Source organism: Phasianus colchicus, chromosome 28, assembly GCF_987193195.1.
Source record: "Phasianus colchicus chromosome 28, bPhaCol1.hap1.1, whole genome shotgun sequence".
NCBI classification, from domain to species: domain Eukaryota; kingdom Metazoa; phylum Chordata; class Aves; order Galliformes; family Phasianidae; genus Phasianus; species Phasianus colchicus.
Window position 1 is genome coordinate 1,993,777 of NC_143463.1, and position 20,215 is coordinate 2,013,991.

Sequence of the window (20,215 nt, forward strand, 5' to 3'; positions counted from 1 at the left end):
TGCATCTCACAGTGAAGTCTGTGCATCCTCACAGGGAACTCTTGGCCCAAAGAAATCTCTTGGGGACACTTGGAAACCTGGGACACGTCGTCTTCAGGCCTGCAGCTTTTCTGAAGTTGTAGACCTTTTCTAGTTGTAGACCTAGTTGTCTGTTCTTTGGAAAAGAATTGAAAAAGGAAAAAAAAAACCCAGACCAACAAACAAAACCCCAAGCCATATTCTTAGGGTACCACTCGGGGTCGTGAAGTGTTGCATTTCATGGACTGTGGGATTTCAGGACTGTGAAATGGTCCCAACACCACACGTCCTCTACATTCCTTACTGCCCCGTGCTCTGTAGCAGCACTATTTCCCACTGTGTTTCAAACACTCTTCACTGAAGTTTTTAATAACTACAGATGTCAAAAGGGTTTTTAGAGCTGAGCTTTGACGCTACCCAACATCCCACCCATTTGGTTGCTAACTCCACTCCCAACATCCAATTGCGCTCTTTTGTGAAAGCAGAGCAGGTTTTTGTTTTTTTTCTTCTTTTTTTGTCTAAATGCATTAAAATGGTCCAAAAACACAGAAGGACAACCTCAGTGTTATCGACAGGAGATGGCAAATTCCCACCCTACTACAGGGAGATCCCCAGTGCTTATGGAATGAGCTGAAGCCCACAGGATCTGGAGGGGCTGCCTCGATGTTGCAGTGCTGTTCAGTCCTTCTCTGCTGTGCAGAATTCCTGTTGCCAGTGGGGCCCGTAATGATGCTTGCAGAAATCCACAGTTAATTTTGGATTGCTGTGGGTTGGGGTCTCTGGGTGTGGGACCCACAGGTCTCCATCCACCTTATTGGCACAAGGCTCTGCCTGGTGCGCTGCGTGTCAGCTCGCTCCGACGAGAGCAGGATCTTTAAGTGCCTTCACCAGGTCCTCATTTCCAACATGCTCTCCCCTCTTCTGCTCCCACAGCCCTTCTGAGCCCCAGCACCAGGCAGCACAGTCCCACATCACATCCCTACTTTCTCCTCCATCCCTGTAGGTAGATCTGCCCCGGGTCCGTCTGTACCGAGGGGTCTGTGCTCCCCAGGACACACAGCGCGTTCCTGACCCTCAGCAGTGGGAATCCACCAAGGGAATGTTCATAGAGGATTGTCTGAGGGCATGAAGCCAACACAGGAGCATGGGAAGCACTCCTGTCTGCAGGGCTCCTTCTGACCACTGTGTGTGACATGAGGAGACACTCACAGGGAGGCTCTGTGGGACCCTTCCCAAAGCTACCGGGGCCGTACAGAGGCAGAATGAATATGGTAAAAAGACAGCATCTACCCACAGCAACAGCTCACTATGAGTTAATAAGAACTGGCAGCAGATGAACGGAGGTCAAGGCTGGGAGGAGCGGTGGGCACTTGGCATTTACAGGGGGGAAATAAATGGATAGGAAGGGGGAAAATGAACTCTTTTCATTTCTTGCATTAGTGATCCCCTGGGGCAGCAGTGTGTCGCAGTGAGCTGGGACTGAAAAGAAGAATAGATCTGTCTGTGGGCTGGTGGCAAATGGACTGCGGGATGCTCTTTGCTCACTGCGAGGAGATGCAGTCTCTGTTTGCTCCGAGCTCTCTGCAGACCATTGTTGGACATGATGGAACCCATCCTGAAAAAAAGAAGTGCTATCCTTGGAGATATTTCTTCTTCTTGTTGTTGTTGAAAGTCAAATGTTTTCCAGAAGTTTGGAGGACGTTGTGTTGTGCAGACAGGGGAAGCCCCGTGACCTTACAGAGCTCAGAGCTGGGTGGTGGAAAGGTCTTCTACCCAAAGGTCATTTCCAGGGGGGAGTGCTGGGCTGCGTTGCTCTCTGCTCCCTTTGTCCCACGCTGCCTCGATTCATGGCATGCTGGGAAGGAACAGACAATGCGGGTTTGAGATGGCAAGTTGTGGTGTTTTGTTCTCCTTGCTATATCTGACAGTATGGTTATGTCTGGGGGGAATCCTCCACTAAATACCAGTGGGTGGATGTGAGGGACACGGTCAGTGGGTGGGAGGTGAGCTGGGGGACCTGAGAGGTTTTTTCCAGCCTTAATGGTTCTGTGGTTCTGTGATCAGACTGAAGAGACGGCCATGCACAGCTTAATGGGAATGGGTCTCCTCTAAGGACTTTCCTGAGGAAATGAAGAGCTCGCTGTGGGCTAACAGTGGCAGTCTCAGTGCATCCCATGGACACCCATGGGTGCCCCATCCCCAGAGCAGCCCAGGGCCACTGGGCAAGTGGGGGGCACCCATGGAGTGGGTGGAACTGTGGCATCTCCAAGGTCCCCTCCAACCAAAGTTATGGTTCTGGGATGACACACGTGTTGGAGCTGTTCACACTGCAAACTACAAATGCAACAAAACCCCATAGCAGAGGGGAGGCAGAAGGCGGTCCAACCTGGTTTCTTGATCCTCTGCAGGGGGCACAGGCCTGCTGGGAAGAGAACCACAGACACAATCAGTGAACTTGCCCTTTGGCCCTGAGGTCCTTTGTGTTCCCATTGCTCAAATGGGTCCTGGCACATCTGACCCACAGCTCTGGGGAGGGAGGGATGAGCTGCTCCCTTTCAGGAGCTGCTGAGAACAAAGCAGAGAGGCCAAAGCAGAGCTAACACCAGGCCAAGCGATCCTGGCTTTGGCTTTGGACACTGTCTTCCAAACCTCCCTAGAGTTTTCCTTCCCATCTAATGTTACAGCCTTTGGGGACACTCAAATGTGCCAGATATCAGCACTTGGCCCTCTGCACTTTCCCACTGTGCAGAAGCTGAAACTGAACGTTCCCAGTGCTGCTGGCTGTGCTCCGTGACCAAGCGGCTCTGCTAGCTTATGGAGGTGACAAACAGGGCTGGGGATCCACGCACACAAATGAAGGTCAGCAGCAAAGCTGCAACAAAAGTAGGGCTTGCTGTGACCCCATTCTCATGCCAAGAATGCCTCAGGTATTTTCTAAGTGAGGGATAAATAGGAAGGAATCATTACCTTTCCCTTTCAGCCATGTCTTGTTTCTCTTCTGCCCTGTAAGCAAGAAGTGCATTTGAAATCTATCACGTTTTGGGAGAACAGAGAGTTTAAGGTCTTCCTGGGGAGGGCTGAGGACACTGCTCTGCTGTGTAGGAGTGGGATGGGGAAAGCTGGAGCTGAACGGGGTGGGAGATGCAGGGAGCAATGAGAGGTTCTGCATTAGCAGGAGATGGGGGCAGAGCCGTGCACAAAGAAAAAGGGCAGCAATTTCCTGAGTGAAGGAACCACCCCTCCTCCCCGAGAGCAGTTCTACCTTTCTCTCCTGGCCTTGATCCTCTCTTCTTCATATCTGCAACAAACAGGAAACACTTCTTCAGCATCACCCCTCTGACACCACCTGCTTTTAGCAAAATTTCAGTGTTTGCTCTCCATGCTTTGGCTCCGGGATGGCAGGGAGCTGTCTGCACACCTTTGCTTGGCACACACAGCGAGAAGCCAACGTCCACCCCAGGCTCTGTGCTCCCAGCATGCAGCTTCGGACCCAACATAATGTCCTTTGGACCCAACATAATGTCTTTTGGACCCAACATAATGTCCTTTGGACCCAACATAATGTCTTTTGGACCCAACATAATGTCCTTTGGACCCAATATAATGTCCTTTGGACCCGACACAACGTCCCCCTCCATCAGCATTTGTGTCCCATGGTACTCACTGCGAGACACAGTCCGGGATCTGGACGTGCTCCATGGGGATGAGCTGCTCCAGTTCCTCCAGGCTGTGAACGTATTGGATCTTATTGATGAACTTCACGCTGGCAGAGGAAGAGAAGGAGTGTGAGGCCTTGGTTTGCTTTTCTCTCTGCAGAAATTCTGGTGTTTCTGATGGGAGTGTGGAGCTCTGCTCCTCTGTGCCCATCTCCTCCTCCCCTCCTCTCTGTGCGTGGTCTCACTTTGGGCACCGTTACCCAAAGCTGAGCAGAAGATTAAAACCATTCAATTCCCATTCTGAAACCATTCACATTTACCTGATGAAGGGCCTGGAAATAGCCAGCACCGTCCGGATGAACCACGAGGGATGCACAATGATCAGGGCTTTGAGGTTCTTCCGCAGCCTGGAGGGAAACCAAGGGATGGAACGTCAAACTTGAGACAGATCTCACTGTGATCTGTCAGTGCTTGGAAGGCTCCATAGTGCCAAGGAGCTGCACGTGGGGGTCTCCAACCCAAAGCCCATGGGTGCACTGTGGGAGCACTGAGATGGCAGCTTGTAGGATGGCTGCCTACACGTGTAGGATAGTCCCTACACAGGTCTGAGTTGGAGAAGGAGGGAGATGAGGGGATGAAGTCAACAAGATGTGACAGAGGAGATTACAGAATCTGGAACTTGGCTGAGGCCAATGGGATGAGGTCCAACGAGACCAAGCACTGGTCATATCCAGAGAGGGACAGAGGATTTGAGAAGGGTCTGGAACATAATGGGGACTTAGAGAGTGGTTTAGGGAACGGAATGGGTCAGTATGGAGAAGAGGAGGCTCAGGGGAGACCTCATCACTCCCTACAGCTCCTGAAAGGAGGTTGTGGAGAAGGGGGGTCAGCCTCTGCTTCCAGGTAACAGCAATAGGATGGGGGGGATGGCCTCACGTTGCACCAGGGGAGGGTCAGGCTGGGTATTAAGAAGAATTGAAACAGTGGTGAGGTGCTGGCACAGCTGTGCAGGGGATGGGGGGTCACCACTCCTGGAGGGGTTCAGAGTTGTGGAGATGTGGAACTGAAGGATGTGGGCAGTGGGCAGTGTTAGTGGGATGGGTTGGGGCTGGGGGTTGTGGAGGTCTCTTCCAACCTGAATGATTCTATGAAAGCAATGAGAGATGTGGGAGGAGGGCAGCGGGGGATCTCACCGTCTGTCTATCATCTGGTAGCACTTCTTCAGCCACCCCAGCCCTGGCATCCTCCTCCTTGGTGTTGCTCCATTCAGGTACACGATCATGTAGTCCTCAGCCACCAGCAGCTCCAGGCTGCTGATCACGTAGCTGCAGGATGGTCAGAAGCAACAGGGATGTGAGGCTCAGAGAAGGCACTGCAAGCTCCCTCCATCATCCCAAAGGGACTCCAGGTCCCTCCTCTGCACACCAAATTCCCCCGGCACCACATTTCATAGAATCACAGAATGGCCTGGGTTGAAAAGGCCCACAGTGCTCATCAGTTCCAACCCCCTGCTTTGTACAGGGTCACCAACCAGCAGCCCAGGCTGCCCAGAGCCACATCCAGCCTGGCCTTGAATGCCTGCAGGGATGGGGCATCCACAACCTCCTTGGGTAATATTTCCCAGGAGTTACCCATGCTTGTTGGCACAGTGCACACATCAGTAGATGTCTCTGCACTGTTTTGCTGCCCAGAGCAGCAGCTACAAGCTGTTCAGTGCTCTATGGCTGTGCCCGAGTCCATCGCCAGCATAATTAACACTGAATGTCTGAACATTCTGACTTTGTGAGCACTGAGGACATCTCAACGCAGTGACGTTCCCCCCAGCTGCATGCTGCAGACTTTTGGCCCCAATTCAAGCTCCTTCCAGCTGAGGTTTCAGATGCAATGAGCAAACAGCAGTCCTGGAGCCCAGGCTGCCTTCTCTCCGTCCTCTGCCATCCACTTACAGGAAGAGATTCTCCATGATATAGTGGTAATCAGCCAGGTTGCTGTCTGGCAGGTAGCAGGCAGCGAAGACGATGATGGCATTGAGTCCTTCTCCGTAGTACCCTGGAAAAGAGGCACAGGCACCATCAGCTGCTCCTTCCAGCAAAGATCTGTTGGTAAGTCTGGGTCTGTGCTGCTTTCTGGGGCTCTGCTCAGCTCAAGGGAAGCATTTGTCCCTGTGATGGACCTTTGCCACAGCTGAGTTAATCTCCGAGCTGGGTTTTGGCTGTGACATGCACATGGGGTTCAGGGAAGGAGGAAAAAAGCACAGAGCAGAGAGTTCTGCCCCAGGTTTTTGCGTGGCCACGCTCAGATGTTGGAAATGGTCCCTACCTATGGGTACCTTCACCTCTGGCTGTGCCCCAGAGAAATCCAGAGGGGTTTGGCACCTTCAGTCACTGCAGCATTGGGAATTGGTGGGAAGGCTCAGGAAGGTTCACGCTGCCTCAGAGCCACACTTAGCACTGCTTGTGTTTATTGCAGCTCCCTGCTTCTGCCACGAGCAGCACAAAGCCCCCCGACTCAAAGGGGACAGCCCTTCCAGCTGACAGAGCCATGATGGCAGCCAGCCTCCAAGGCATCCCCTCACCTCCGTGCGTCACCACCCTCATGTAGGGTTTGATCATCTGCAGGTCGATGCGGTGCTCCTGCTCCCCAATGATGACCGTCCTCCAGAGCCGCCCGTTGGTTGCGCTCCCATCCTCTGTCCCACCGTCCCCAAACAGATCCGCGCTGTCCCCAGGCATATTCTTGGCCGTGGCCACAGGAGTGTCATCTGGCAAAGGGACAAACCCTACACATTACCCCAGGCTGTGGTCAGGCTGTGAGCCCTGAAAGCACCGTTTCTAGCAGCGAGCGGTGCCAGAAGCGATGGAAGTGAGGCCACCCTCACCACTTCAGAGCCATCCTCGTACCTTCCCATTCCAGCTCGTTGCCATTCCCCAGGAATTCGAGGGAATCCGTCTCGTCGGGTGTTTCGATGTCATCCACGTTGATATCCAGATCATCCGGCGTGTCCAAGAAGTCATCGGACAGAATGGAGCCTTCACTCTGGTCCAGGGAAATGTTGATTTCAGGTGCGACAAGCGTCTTCCGCTTACGGTGCGCCCCGTTAAAGTTTAAGGTATGTGGGGGAGCTGGAGTCAAAAGGAAAACAAGGGACAGGTTGTCCTGGCCCTGCATCCTCACTGCTGAGTTCCTTCATTTCAGGTGATGCTTTATGGCTATGGTTGGATGGAAGCACCGATGCGTTGAGATCCCAATTTCCTCCCCCCAGGTTTGTGCCAAAGATCCCCAAATTGAGATCTGGTTCCTCTCCTGAATGGGTGTTTTGGTGGAGGCTCCATGGAACTGCCTTGTGCCCATCTGTGCTCTGTCAGCCCATTGGGTTTGTGCTCCCCTAGGACCCTGGCAAGGTGGGCTGGTACTTACAGGATGTGTGCTCGTCCTCTGTAGGGCTGCCCAGCGACTCCATGCCAGTTTCTTCTGGGAGAGGTCTGCAGGCAAGCAGAAAAGTTGGGAAATAAGGGATTTTTAGGGGAAAGTCACCCCCATGGAGAGAACTGGGGACATCATGGAACAACACACAGCCCTGCCTGGGCTCTTCCCTTTGGGAGCATCAGCCTGGTGATGACTTCGGGTGCTCTGCCCAACAACTGCACCATCCCAAGTAACTTCCAACCTGTCCCTCCAACACTGCTCTCATCCAACTGTCCCACAGACAGAATGGGAAATCTGAGCAGAAAATCAAAATGGAAAATCGGAATGGAAGATCTGTATGGAAAATCTATCCAGAAACACCAGAATGAGTTCTGTCCCTGGAAATGCTGGTACCATCCTCCTATCCCAAAGTCTGACTTTGCTCCATCAGTGGCTCTGTTGGTGGTCAAGGTGAGGTTTAAACCTTAGCTGTGACCACAGTGCTGTTTTTGGCCTCTGCAGCCAGCAGTGGTGCCTGGACCCCGTGTTGAAAGCAGATCAGTTTGGAGTGGAGATCTGGGCACCAGAACCCAAACCTGATCTGGGAGGTGCAGGCTGACCACAGCTCTGCTCCCTGGGCTCCTGCAGCCCCGTGGTGAAAATGCTGGAAATGCCCATGGTTTGGCTTCCCTTTCCCAGTGCCAAGGCCAGGTCTCATCATGTGGCTGTTGTCCTTTGGAAGTAGGTGGAGATGCTCCCAGCCCATAGAGGGGACAGATTCTGTGCAGCTGGTGGCACTGAGAAGCACTGCCCACCCTGAGCTGGACACTTTCTGGACACTTTTCCCTTTAGTTTGGACTGGAAATCGTGCCTTTCCCAGATGTTAGCTGGGGGAGCCGTTTTGCAACCTTTTTATTGCATCATGGCCAAATCCCACTGACCCCATGGCACCTTCATGACATCAGTGGGTTCCCAAATCTCACCAACCCCATGGCACACTGGTGGCATCAATGGGTTCCCAAATCCCACTGACTCCATGGCACATTCATAGTGTAAATTGGTTTCCAAATCCCACTGACCCCATGGAAAATTGATAATGTAATGGGTTCCCAAATTCCACCGACTCCATGGTTCCTTCATGGTGCCAATGGGTTTCCAAATCCCACTGTCCCCACAGCACATTCATAATGTCAGTGGGTTCCCAAATCTCACAGACCCCATGGCACGTGCATAATGTCAGTAATTTGCAAATCCCACTGACCCTGTAGCACGTTCATGGTGTCAATGGATTCCCAAATCCCACTGGCCCCATGGCACATTCCTAGTGTCAAATTGTTCCCAAATCCCACTGACCCCATGACAAATTGATAATGTCAACGGGTTCCCAAATTCCAGTAACCCCATGGCACACCCATAGTGTCAGTGGGTTCCCCAATCCCACTGACCCCAAAGCACATTTATAATGTCAATGGGTTCCCAAATCTCACTGACCCCAGAGCACCTTCATGATGTCAATGGATTCCCAAACCCCACTGACCCCATAGCACGTTCATGGTGTCAATGGGTTCCCAAACCCCACTGACCCCATAGCACATTCATAATGTCAGTGGGTTCCCAAACCCCACTGACCCCATGGTGTCAAAGGGCTGTTTGAAGAGGGTCCTTCTGAGCCCTCCTTGTTTCCCCACTCCTTGCTGGGAGCTCCCAGCAGCAGGGGATGAGCGTGGGGCCTGCAAGCTTAAATCCTGCATGCTGGGATGTCCCCAGGGAGAAACATGGGGGAAAAAACCAAACATTTTTAATGCAGTGCTGTGAGAATGGGGATAGGACAGGGACAGATCCCACAGGGACGACTGCCGCCGTGTCAGCTGCAGGATGCTGCCCCAAATTAAACCATAACATCTTCGGAGGGAGGGCTAATCCTCCCCGAGCTGCTGTTGTTTATTCATGAGAGCTGATCAAAGCTCTTGGTCCCCCACAGGCGATGAGCAAAGGCCCGACAGCCCCCTGCCCACCCCCAGCCCTCCCACCCCCCCTCCTGCTGTTGTCTCCATGGCTGTTTATCCAACAAACGCGGTGTAATGCACGGTTTGGCCCCACGGCACCAAAAGGAGAGGAAAAGGACAGCGCCATTTCCCAAGGAGCGGCAATCCCGGTGTCAGATGCAAAGAGAAAAGGTCTCTTACCTTCCCGAGGGGGATGGGATCACTGCCCCCCAGCTCTGCCTCCCCCCACACCGCGATTCCCGCAGCGGAACGGCTCTAAGGCTCCGGGAGGAGCACCAGATTGCTCAGCACTGCCCACCACCCGCAGCTCTGCATGGGATGCGATGGGTGCACGGCGAGCACAGCGAGCACAGCGAGCATGCTCCGACCCCACGGCATCACAGCATCACAGCATCACTGCATCACAGCATCACTGCATCACAGCATCATGGAATCATGGCATCACAGCAGCACATCATCATGGAATCATGGCAACATGGCATCATAGCATCATGGAATCATGGAATCATGGCATCACGGCATCATGGAATCGTGGAATCATGGCATCACAGCATCATGGAATCGTGGAATCGTGGCATCATGGCATCATGGAATCATGGAATCATGGCATCACAGCATCATGGAATCGTGGAATCATGGCATAACAGCATCACAGCATCACAGTGTCATGGAATCATAGCATCACAGCATCATGGAATTATGGAATCATGGCATCACAGCATCACAACATCATAGCACAATGGATTCATGACATCACAACATCATGGCATCACAGCATTATGGAATCATGGCATAACAGCATAACAGCATCTCAGCGTCATGGAATCATGGCATCACAGCATCATGGCATCATAGCACCATGGAATCATGGCATCACAGCATCACAGCATCATAGCATCATTGAATCATGGCATAACAGCATCATGGAATCATGGCATCACAGCATCACAGCATCATAGCATCATTGAATCATGGCATCACAGCATCATGGAATCATGGCATAACAGCATAACAGCATCTCAGCATCATGGAATCATGGCATCACAACATCATGGCATCATATCATCATGGAATCATGGAATCATGCCATCACAGCATCATGGAATCATGGCATCACAGCATCACAGCATCATAACATCATTGAATCATGGCATCACAGCATCACAGCATCATAGCATCATTGAATCATGGCATCACAACATCATGGAATCATAGAATTATGGCATCACAGCATCATGGAATCATGGAATCATGGCATCACAGCACCATAGCATCATAGCATCATGGAATCATGGAATCACGGCATCACAACATCATGGAATCATGGAATCATGGAATTATGGAATCATGGCATAACAGCATCACAGTGTCATGGAATCATGGCATCACAGCATCATGGAATCATGGAATCATGGCATCATAGTATCATGGCATCACAGCATTGTGGAATCATGGAATCTTGGAATCATGTCATCACAGCATCATGGAATCATGGAATCATGGCATAACAGCATAACAGCATCACAGCATCATGGCATCATGGAATCATGGCATCACAGCATCATAGCATCACAGCACAACAGCATCATGGCACCACAGCATCATGGAATCACAGTGATTCCATGATGCTGTTGGCTGTACTATTGTGCTATTGGCGTCACAACATCACAGCATCATGGCATCACAGCATCACAGAATCATGGCATCATGGCATCATGGAATCATGGCATCAGAGCATCACAGCATTCATGGCATCACAGCATCATGGAATCATGGCACCATGGAATCATGGCATCACAGCATCATGGAATCACGGCACCACGGAATCATGGAATCATGGCATAACAGCATCACAGCATCACAGCACCGTGGCAGCCACCATGCAGCCCGCGGGGAGGACCCTCTCCTCTCCATGTTCCACTCTATCAGCTGCAGCTCAACACATTGGCATCACACCTTGCACAGTGCCTGCATGGGGAGGGCTGGGAACAGCTCTCAGGAAGAAGCTGTGTTCAGTGCCCAGCTTGGAGCTTGCTAAAGGATGGAGGCATCTCTCCATTGCAGAAATCAGCTCCTGATTTCATTCCTCTGTGGCAGATCCTGCACTTGGGGTCCCACATTGCTGCCACCCTCATCCCTCGTCCCTTGTACCACATCCCTGGGCCTCTCCCCAGTTTGCATCCAAGAGCTGCATTGCTGGGAATTATACTGCGAGGTGCAGTGCATCCTTCCTCCATCCATGGGTTTTTATGGGGAGCATTGGGTGGCACACCATCCTGCTGCCCCACACTGCCCAGGTGACCCGATTGCCAGCAGAGGTCTGCACGGCCCTCAGCAGGAAGAGAAACCTCCCCTAGAAACACAGGACCTGGCTGTGCCCCCACTCCCCTCTCTTTTTGGCACAGAGATGCTCCCACCAACACCGCAGCTGCGCTCGGGGCGAACAGAGCGACGCTCATCCGCTGGCCCTGAAGGACACAAGGAGGGCTTTCAGGGCTGCACGTGCCATCCCACAGCACACACTGCGCCTCTGTGCCACCGACACTGCCACCCTGTGGGTTCAGCTGCAGCTGGGAGGGGGCACAGCCTCCCCCAGAGCCGCCGGTCCATGCTGCTGGGAAGTGCGGGTGGAGGGGGGGATGTCACCTTAATGCCTCTGTCTGCTGGAGTGGAGGGATGTGGGATCCCATAGGTGGCACCAGGTGGCATGGGGTACCCAGTGTCCCAGTGGGGTGGGTGCTATAGGGTCCCATGGATGGCACCGGGTGACATGGGGTACCCAGCAGTCAAGGGAGAAATGTCATAAGGTCCCAAAGGTGGCACCAGATAACATAGGGTGCCAAGGGGATGGGTGCTGTAGGGTCCCGTGCATGGCACCAGGTGACGTGGGGTACCCAACATGTCAAGGGGGGTGAGTGTCAGAATGTCCCTACGTGCCATAGGTTGCCAATTGTGCCAAGGGGACCGGTGCTATAAGGTCACATAGGCATCACCAGGTGACATGGTGTACTCATGAGATGGGTGCTGTAGGGTCCCATGGTGACACCAGGTGCCATAGGGGACAGGTGACAGAGGTCCAGTGCATAGGTGGCACCAGGTGACATGGGGTCCTCACTGTGCCAAGGGGACAGGTGACACGGTGTCCCATGGGTGGCACCAGGTGACACGTGGTACCCAACATGTCAAGGGGAGGGGTGTCACCAGGTCCCATAGGTGGCACCAGGTGCCATAGGGTGCCTGCTGTGCAAAGGGAATGGGTGCTATAGGGTCTCCTGAGTGGCACTGGATGCCATGGGGTGCCCACTGTGCCCAGGGGATGCGTGCCATGGGGTCCCATGGGATGCCAAGGGGACAGCTACTATAAGGAGCCATAGGTGGCACCAGGTGCCCACAGTGCCAAGCAGAAAGGTGACACGGGGCCAGATTCTGCCACTCAATCTTTGTGTCCCAATGGCTTTGGTTCCACTTTGCTCCATTTGGGAAGATGCTGCTCGATCCATAGAGCAGCACGCAGAGCCCACCCCTCCAACCCTTAGACACCCATCCACATCCATCCCTGCTGCTTCCCTACCTGGGGAAGTCCTCGTCCTGCCACTCCTCCTTCACATCCACATTCTCCATCCGCAGGGTGGCTTCTGTGGTTCCCATCACGCTCAGGAGATGCTTCCCACAAGGAAGGGCTCAGTCTGGAAGGTGGAAGGGGGAGAGGTGAGTTCAGCCCTACGGGCAGTGGGTTCAGGGCAGGGACACTGACCCCACACCCACAGAGAAGCTGAGGGGGTTGTGGGGTTTTCAGGACCACGGGGTGCTGTGGGGCTTTGTAGGATGAGAGAAAACAGCATTAAATTGCACCAGGAGAGGCAGAGGGTGGAAATTGGGAATGATTTCTTTGATGGAGTGGTCAAACATTGGCACAGGGAGTGCTGCCACCGACCCCAGGGGGTTCAGAACCACAATGATGTGGGGACGTGGTCAATGACACAGAAGGATGGGTTGGGTTGGGGGTCTGTGGGGTCCTTTCTGAGCAGACCCCACGATTCTGTGGCCTCCTGAGATGCTTTGGATCAGAACAGAGGAGGTGAGCTCAGCCCCGGATCTACGCAGCAGCTGTATTATCTCCACGCTGCAGTGCCCTGAGCTCTCCCTGCCAACTGATAACCACCCCTTCCCCCTTTGCCTTTTCTTCCAAAACCAATCTCAACCTTCACAACTGCTTCTGCCAGCGGTGGGTCACACATCCCCTGCTGGCAATGTTGGGTTGCTCGGGCAGCAGCGCCGTTCTGCTGACCTGGATGGATGCTGATGGCTGTGCTTTGGCAAAGAAAGCCCTGAGCAGCCCTGCCTGCCCCATTCCCCATCCCCACACGTGTCCCTGTGCCTGGAGAGGAGCAGGAGAGGGTGAGGAGCTCCCAGGGCCGTGTGGTTCCCCAAAGGGGTCACTCCCAGCATCACTCTTGGATAAACCACAGTCGAAAAACAGGAGCAGCTCAGATGGAGGTGTGTGGGATCGAGCCGTACAGATCCACACCCAGGGCCTTGTTCTCATGGATGCCAACCCTGACAGCGCCTTCAGACTGTATATAAATATATCTGCCACCCTTAGAAGGTTCCAGCAGGAGCTGAGCCTCCTCTCCTATTTCCCACCAGCCCATCCGTGCTGTGTGTGACCCCCACGAGGCCCGGCCCCACACTCAGCCCCACTCAGGGCAGACCCACAGCCCCCATCCCGGGGCTGCTGGGTGCTCAGGGCACCCCACGCTGCATGGAACGGGGGGGAACGGCGGGCGCAGCACCGACTCCTCTCTGCAGCTCTCCCTGATCGCAGCCCCGGTGCCGTCGGTGCTCCCGGCTGTGGGCAGCGCCCCATAGATGTTATTACACCGTATCTGCGGGGCGGGAGGCCGGCGCTGATTTCCCAGCCCGCCGCCCTTGAGGGCTGATTTCCTCTCGCCCGCAGGCTGCGCACGAAGGATCGGGGGGGAGGACGTCTGTGTGCGCACATCTGCTCCGAAGGAATGAAGCGGCGAAGGGACCGAGCGGGGCGCATCCCTGCCCGCACCTCTCCCTCTCCTCTCACCGCATCCCGTCCATTCACGGCCCCATTTTGGCTCTCTCCGCTCCTACGGACCCCAGATCGCATCCGCCCCCCCCCAGCTGTGCCCGCAGCCCCCAAAGCCCCCCGGAGGTGCCGTTCTCACTCACCGCCGCTGCGGTTAACGGGGATCGACGCTTCGCATTCCCCCCGGGATCGCCGCTCGGGGGATGCGGGGATGTGCGGGTGCATCCAGGTGGGTCCCCGCTGCAGGAGCCGCACTGGGGGTGTCACTGGGGGGGAGCGGAGGGCTGTGCTTTGTATCCTTCCATGGCGGTTCCTTCTCCGCCTCCGGAGGTGTTTCGCTGTTTTCTTCGGCTCTCTGAATTCAGCTCATTGCAGTGCTTTGTGTGCGGGGAGGATGGCGGTGGTGACAGAGAGGGGGTGTCGTAGGAGATGGGTGGAGAAAGGGAGCCCAAAGCAACCCCCCCTCAACCCCCCCCCCCCCCCCCCTCAATGGCACCGCTCCTCCCATTGGCTGCGAGGCACCGAATCTCTCCCAGCTCTTCCCCGGGGCGGCTGATGCTGCCGTGCCCATCGCCCATCGGATGCGGCCCCACGGGAGGTGTGGGGCTGGGTGACCCGGCCCTATGGGAGGTGTGGGGCTGGGGAGTCGGGGGGATGGGGGGGAAGGGGTGGGGAGGGGTGTGCGTCTCAATGCGGTGATAAGGAGAAACGTGGCTCCAGCAAGCGAGAGCTTTGCTGCGTCAGACGCGTCCTGCCTTGAGCTGATCTGCGCTCACACCGCGCGGTCTGACTTCTGGTGCTGAGCAAACACAGCCAGCAGAGCCCTCCCCGCAGCTCCCGTCGCTTCCAGGATGTCAGCAGCACCGTCGCCCCGAGGCCTTCGCGGATTCCTTTGCAAGAAGAGGCAGAGATTTCTGTCTGCTGCGGATTTGGGCTCAGATTGGCACCGTCTGCTCCCCGGGCTGCTGCACGGCGCTCCCTCCGGCTCCGAGCAGAGCATCAGCCCTGGATCCCACGCAGCGCGATCCTTGCAGTCTGCTGCACTCCCAGTGCAGGAAGCACGCTGACTTTTCCTTCGGAGTCTTTGCAGAAACAATCTGCACTGCTTTTATTCCACGGACAGGCAGATTTCCCATCACTGCCGATGGCAGGTTGGTTTTTTTGGGCAGCTGTTCCTTTGGCATCGCTGTGATGCGGATCAGACCTGGGAGGAATGCTGGGTGCTCCTTGCTTTACAGCACCCAGGATCCTTAGCCTTGTATATATCCCCTTCTATTTATTCCCTTAAGGCAGACAGACAGACCCACAGTGACTGAGGGAGGTGCCAGGAGGTCCATAAAACCCACCAGCTCCGATGTTACTCACCAACCCCAGCACTCTACAGTTAGCATTTGCCTCACACCTTCATTTTCACATAATAAACACCACTCTTACATCCCCAGGGCAGCTGTGACAGCATGCAGCTGTGTGCAGCAGTGTACAGATGCCATCTACAGGCTGGGATGTGGGGCAGGGGTACCCTGTGGGGCAGAGATGCACTGCCTGCATTGCCCCAGCTCTCCTTGCCAGGCCAAATATTTGCATTTTTAGGAGTCTATTTTCTGTTGGTTACACTGTGACGTGAGGAGCAGGCACTGCACTGAGGAATTCTGCTCCTCTGAGAGCTGAGTGCCACTCCTGCAGTCCTGGGATGGGCGACAGACAGGCAATGGGATGCACTGTGTGGGACGAGAGCCTGGCTGCATTCTGAAGCAGCTCTTTTCACACAGAGCCATGGAATTGTGAGGGCTGGAAAAGACCTCTCACATCCTTAAGCCCAACCCCAATCCATCCCACTGTGCCCACTGGCCACCTCCCTCAGTGCCACATCTCTGCAATTCTCAGCACCTCCAGGCACGGTGACCCCACTGCTCCTCGGCCAGCTGTGCCAACACATCTCCACTCTTTGAGAAGTTGTTCCTCATACCCAACCCGACCCTCCTCTGGTGCAGTGCGAGGCCATCGCCCCTCATCCTGTCGCTGCTACCTGGGAAATGAGGCCAACAAAAGGATGGTTCCCCCTTTGGGCTTTGGGGTGGTGCCCACTTTAGGTTTGGGCCACTCCAGTCTCTCTATGCTCCCCTTGCCTGCAATGGCACATTCACACGTTGCTTTTTCAGTCTCAGAGCCCCATGCACCGGGGAAGGGAAGGACGGTGTGTCCCTTTTGGGAAGAGCATCTCCCTTCCATTTCCCTGACTGCGATGTCCATGCTGGGCAGCAATGGGCACTTTGCAGTGCTGCAGAGTCTCCAGTTGATTTTCTCACACGTGTGAGCCAGCCTTGCTCAGAAACGCTGATGTTATTACAGCAAATCCAGATGTTGGGCGCAGGCACACGATGATTTCGGCGTTATGGGGCTGGAAGGCTGCTTTGGCTGCAGGAGATGCACAGAATGGGCTGCAGAGGGCCCTCGGCGCCAGGAGATGTGCAGCTCATGGATTGCTCGTGTCTGGGAATGTGTGTGAACACAGCCATGCAGCTTCCAGCAGTCTGGGAGTGTTTAGGGCATTGAAAACGTCTGTCTTTATGGGCAGGGAGCTGAAAGATTTGGGGCTGGCAGAGCATCCCAGAGAGCTCAGCACTCAGGGATGGAGAGCTCGGAGGTTCCACACTCAGAGATCTCTCTCCATTCACTCTCCTGTTCCCCGACACCAACAGGTGGAGACCACAGAACCATGGAACGGTTGGAAGGGACCTCCAAGGTCCTCCAGTTCCAACCTCTAGACCACAGACGCTGCCCCAAAGCCCAGATGTGAACCATCCATAACACACTTCCTCCTCTTTCCACCTCTTTTTGACCAACACATCCATTGCGGGATGCTCAGGGCGAGAGCCCGTTGGGTTTTGGTGATCTCCAAGGATGGACAGCCCACATCCTCTCTGTGCAACCAATTCCAGTCTGACTGCTCTTCCAGTTAAGAGAAATAATAATTTTCCCACTCTGCTTAAAGGGAATTAATTTCAGCTCATGGCCCACTGCCTCTCATCCATTCGCTGGGCACCACCAGGAATCTGTCTCCAATCACACAGAGCCGGCCTGCCCGAAAATGAGACGAAACATTTGTTTATAAGGAAAAATAAAAGGTTATTTTGGTCCCTTTGAAATTATTTACAACTTCGGTTTGCGTTTAAAATGAAAAAGAAAAAAAATAAAGAGTATTTTGAGGATGAAAAACTGCAGGCTTTGCTTGGATACGCTTGAAATTAAACTCCTTAAGTTTTATTGCGCTGTGACATTCTCCATTTGCAATTTGCCTGCCTTTAATTAACGAGGAGGGGACCGAAATGCCTCAAATTATACATCTGAAAACAGAGAGATGTATCTGTGGGACAACCAACTGTTTCCATTGCCTCTGCATAAAGAAAGAACGTTTTGCTGTGACAGATGGAAAGGTTTCGCTTTGGGTGGACCGACGGGGTGCTCTTTCTCCTTCATCCATTTGATCTTTAAGGGAAAGACTGATGGTTTGTACACGTATGGGCTTCACCTGGAGGGCCCAAGGGAGGGGATGGGGGAGGAATTCCAGGTTTGGAGGGTCAGTGCTGTTGGGGGTTTGGTGATCCAAGCTGCTGAAGCAGCACAGTCCTGCGCTCCTCCTCTTTGCTGCTTCCTTCTCACTCTGTATTTTGCAGGACTTTGGTGCTGCTCTTGCAAAACTGCTGCCTGTGGGTATGGATTGATGAATGAGAGTGGATCCTGAAAGGTGGGGTGTGGGAGGAACCACTCATTCTGGTGGACAACATCCCATGGCATGCAGACCCCAAGGGAAAGGGAAAACGAGCACCCAAATGTTCCTGGAAACCAGGAGCAGCACCATTCCCAACCGAGACTGTGATGGCAGCAGCTTTTCCTGTGGGGCAGAATTTGATGTCATAAGATCATTCTGGTCAGAAAGGATCTCCAGGATCCCCAACCCAAACCCATCCCACCATGCCCACTGACCACATCCCCGTGGTTCTCAAACCCCTCCATGGATGCTGACCCCCCCACCATCTCTCAGCAGCCTGTGCCAATGCCTAACCACTCTTTTGGAGAAGTTTTTCCCAAGATCCAAACACAGCATTGCGTGGCCCAACCTGCGCTGCTTGGTGTGTTTTACATCTCCAAAACTGCACCATTTCACCCATGCTCTCCTGCCTCCTCACCTGCTGGGCTGGGCGGGATGTTCTTCATGTGAGTGCAAGCAGGATGCAGGTTTGGGAAGTTCCTTGTGGTTTTATCCCCTGCATGATGAGCCCAGCCCTTGTGGTCTTTTCTCCTCTGGTTTGAAATAACGAGGCTGGTTTTTATCTTTTCCTTTGGTGTGTTTTCTATGCTTAGTCCTGCAATCAGAACTGCTCAGCAGCAAAGGGACGTCACGGGTCAGCGGCAGAGAAAACGGGTCTCCTCTCTCGTGCCCTTTGCGGAGGACAGAAGGTGATTCCAGCGGTTCGATTGGAGGGATTCATGCAGAGGGATTTAATCTGCTTAGAATTATCCTCCCCACCCCGAGGGAGACGCCGGTGATGGATTTGCAGGGTGAGCCCCGTGACACATTGTGTGCTGAGACAGCTCTGCACCTGCCCGGCTCTCGGATCCGTCTCCACTTCAAAGCAGGCGAGCTCTCCATCACCAGACGTCTCACAGGGATGGCGGAACGGGGCAGAGGTTGTCTTTCTTTTCATCTTGATGTATTCATCAGTGCCAGCTACATCCACACCTGCATTTTGTATGGGCTGGTGCTGAGGTGCAGAGATACGTTCTTGTGCCAATGTTTGGCCTCAGCTTTGTCCCCTCCTAGAAAGGAACCGATGGGAATGAAGACATTAGGATTGGGGAACCTGGGAATGCAATCTGGTGATGGGGCATGGCCTCACTGCACCCCGACCTTTCCAGTCACTGCTCTGTCTTTTGGAGATTCAAGCTTGAGGCAGCGGGGCTTAGTTGTACCATGGGAGGAGAATCAACCAACGCACTGGGGGAGATCTGGAAGGCTCTCTGTGATGTCTGTGCTGGATTCCTTCTGAAGACTTTGGATTTGGGACCTCGTTGGGAAGCTGTTACTGATGCGGGCTCCTTGGAACCCCCTGGAGCAACGCAAAAGCTTTCCCTTTGAGCTCCTTGAACTCCTATGGAATTTGGAGCTGGCGCAGATGGCTCTCATGTTTTATTACCTAGCAATAAACGTTTATGATCACTGCTACTCACGAAGGAGCGCATCACTGCAGCAGGTCTTCAGGTGGTGACAGCACTGGGATGGATTTTGCCATCCGTTTGATGGGGAACATTTCATGCGCGTGGATTCCCAGCCTGCTGACAGCTGACATCCAGATAAGGGCTGCCCCCATCAAACACCCCGTGACCTTGACATCCACGTGTGCAGGGTTAATGAGGGCTTTGCTTCGCCTCCACCTTCACGCCCGCTGATTAATTCCAGCCAGGTGTCAACAGTCCTGGTCTTAAAACAACCTTCGGGGAAGCGTCTGGGAACATTTAGTTTGGCTTCACTCTGCAATTCCAAGTATGGGTAAATATTTGCACCTCTGCGGCTGTGAGACACCTTTGAGATATGAAGGCAATTATGGTAGGAGCTCCCTCTGAGCCAAGAAGGTGGATTTCGTGGGGAGCAGCAGCGGCTCAGGGGCTGATGGAGCGCTGTGGATCCGTCTGGGTGGTCCTGGGGAGGTCATGGGGTGGGGGCTGTGGGCTCTGGGGGGGCCGTGGTTGGGATTCAGACGTGCTTCCACCCCTTCCACCCCCCACTGATTTTCAGCTCGGTGTTTTCCGGGCTGCAGTTCCCCTCATGTGGTCCATTTTACATGGGAGAGCGAGGAGCAGAAATGCAGACGCAGAGCCACGTGCGTTGCCCTGGGGTGCACGGCACGCCGAGCTGTGTGGCTCAGCCATCCCAGCAGACACGCTTCGTTTTGGGCCATTTCCTCTTTCCAGCTGGGTTAGCACAAGAGCTGCCTCTTCCCATTGGAGAAACCAGTGGTTTCAGCTGTGTGTCCTGCACGGATTCCGCCCTGCCACTTCATTCCTGGCATTCA

General features: G+C 54.1%; 1 protein-coding gene across 3 annotated transcripts; it reads right to left on the reverse strand.

Moving 5' to 3' along the window:
- Positions 1–10: 10 nt before the first annotated feature.
- ATCAY (ATCAY kinesin light chain interacting caytaxin) lies at positions 11–14,587 on the reverse strand. Of its 3 annotated transcripts, none has more exons than XM_090126252.1 (13): positions 14,288–14,587; positions 12,657–12,771; positions 7,092–7,156; positions 6,575–6,796; positions 6,250–6,435; positions 5,621–5,723; positions 4,868–4,999; positions 3,995–4,081; positions 3,683–3,781; positions 3,281–3,316; positions 2,986–3,021; positions 2,405–2,437; positions 11–1,873 (listed from the first exon to the last, which is right to left on the reverse strand). In XM_090126252.1, the coding sequence occupies exons 2-13, from the start codon at positions 12,731–12,733 to the stop codon at positions 1,864–1,866; spliced, it is 1,086 nt and encodes a 361-aa protein (XP_089982378.1). In that variant the 5' UTR covers positions 12,734–12,771; positions 14,288–14,587; the 3' UTR covers positions 11–1,863. The 3 variants fall into 3 exon arrangements, with proteins under 3 accessions (XP_089982378.1, XP_031460507.2, XP_089982379.1); XM_031604647.2 differs by having other exon boundaries at positions 2,405–2,440; positions 14,288–14,586; XM_090126253.1 differs by lacking the exons at positions 12,657–12,771; positions 14,288–14,587 and adding an exon at positions 9,266–9,397 and having other exon boundaries at positions 2,405–2,440.
- Between the last annotated feature and the right edge of the window lie 5,628 nt (positions 14,588–20,215).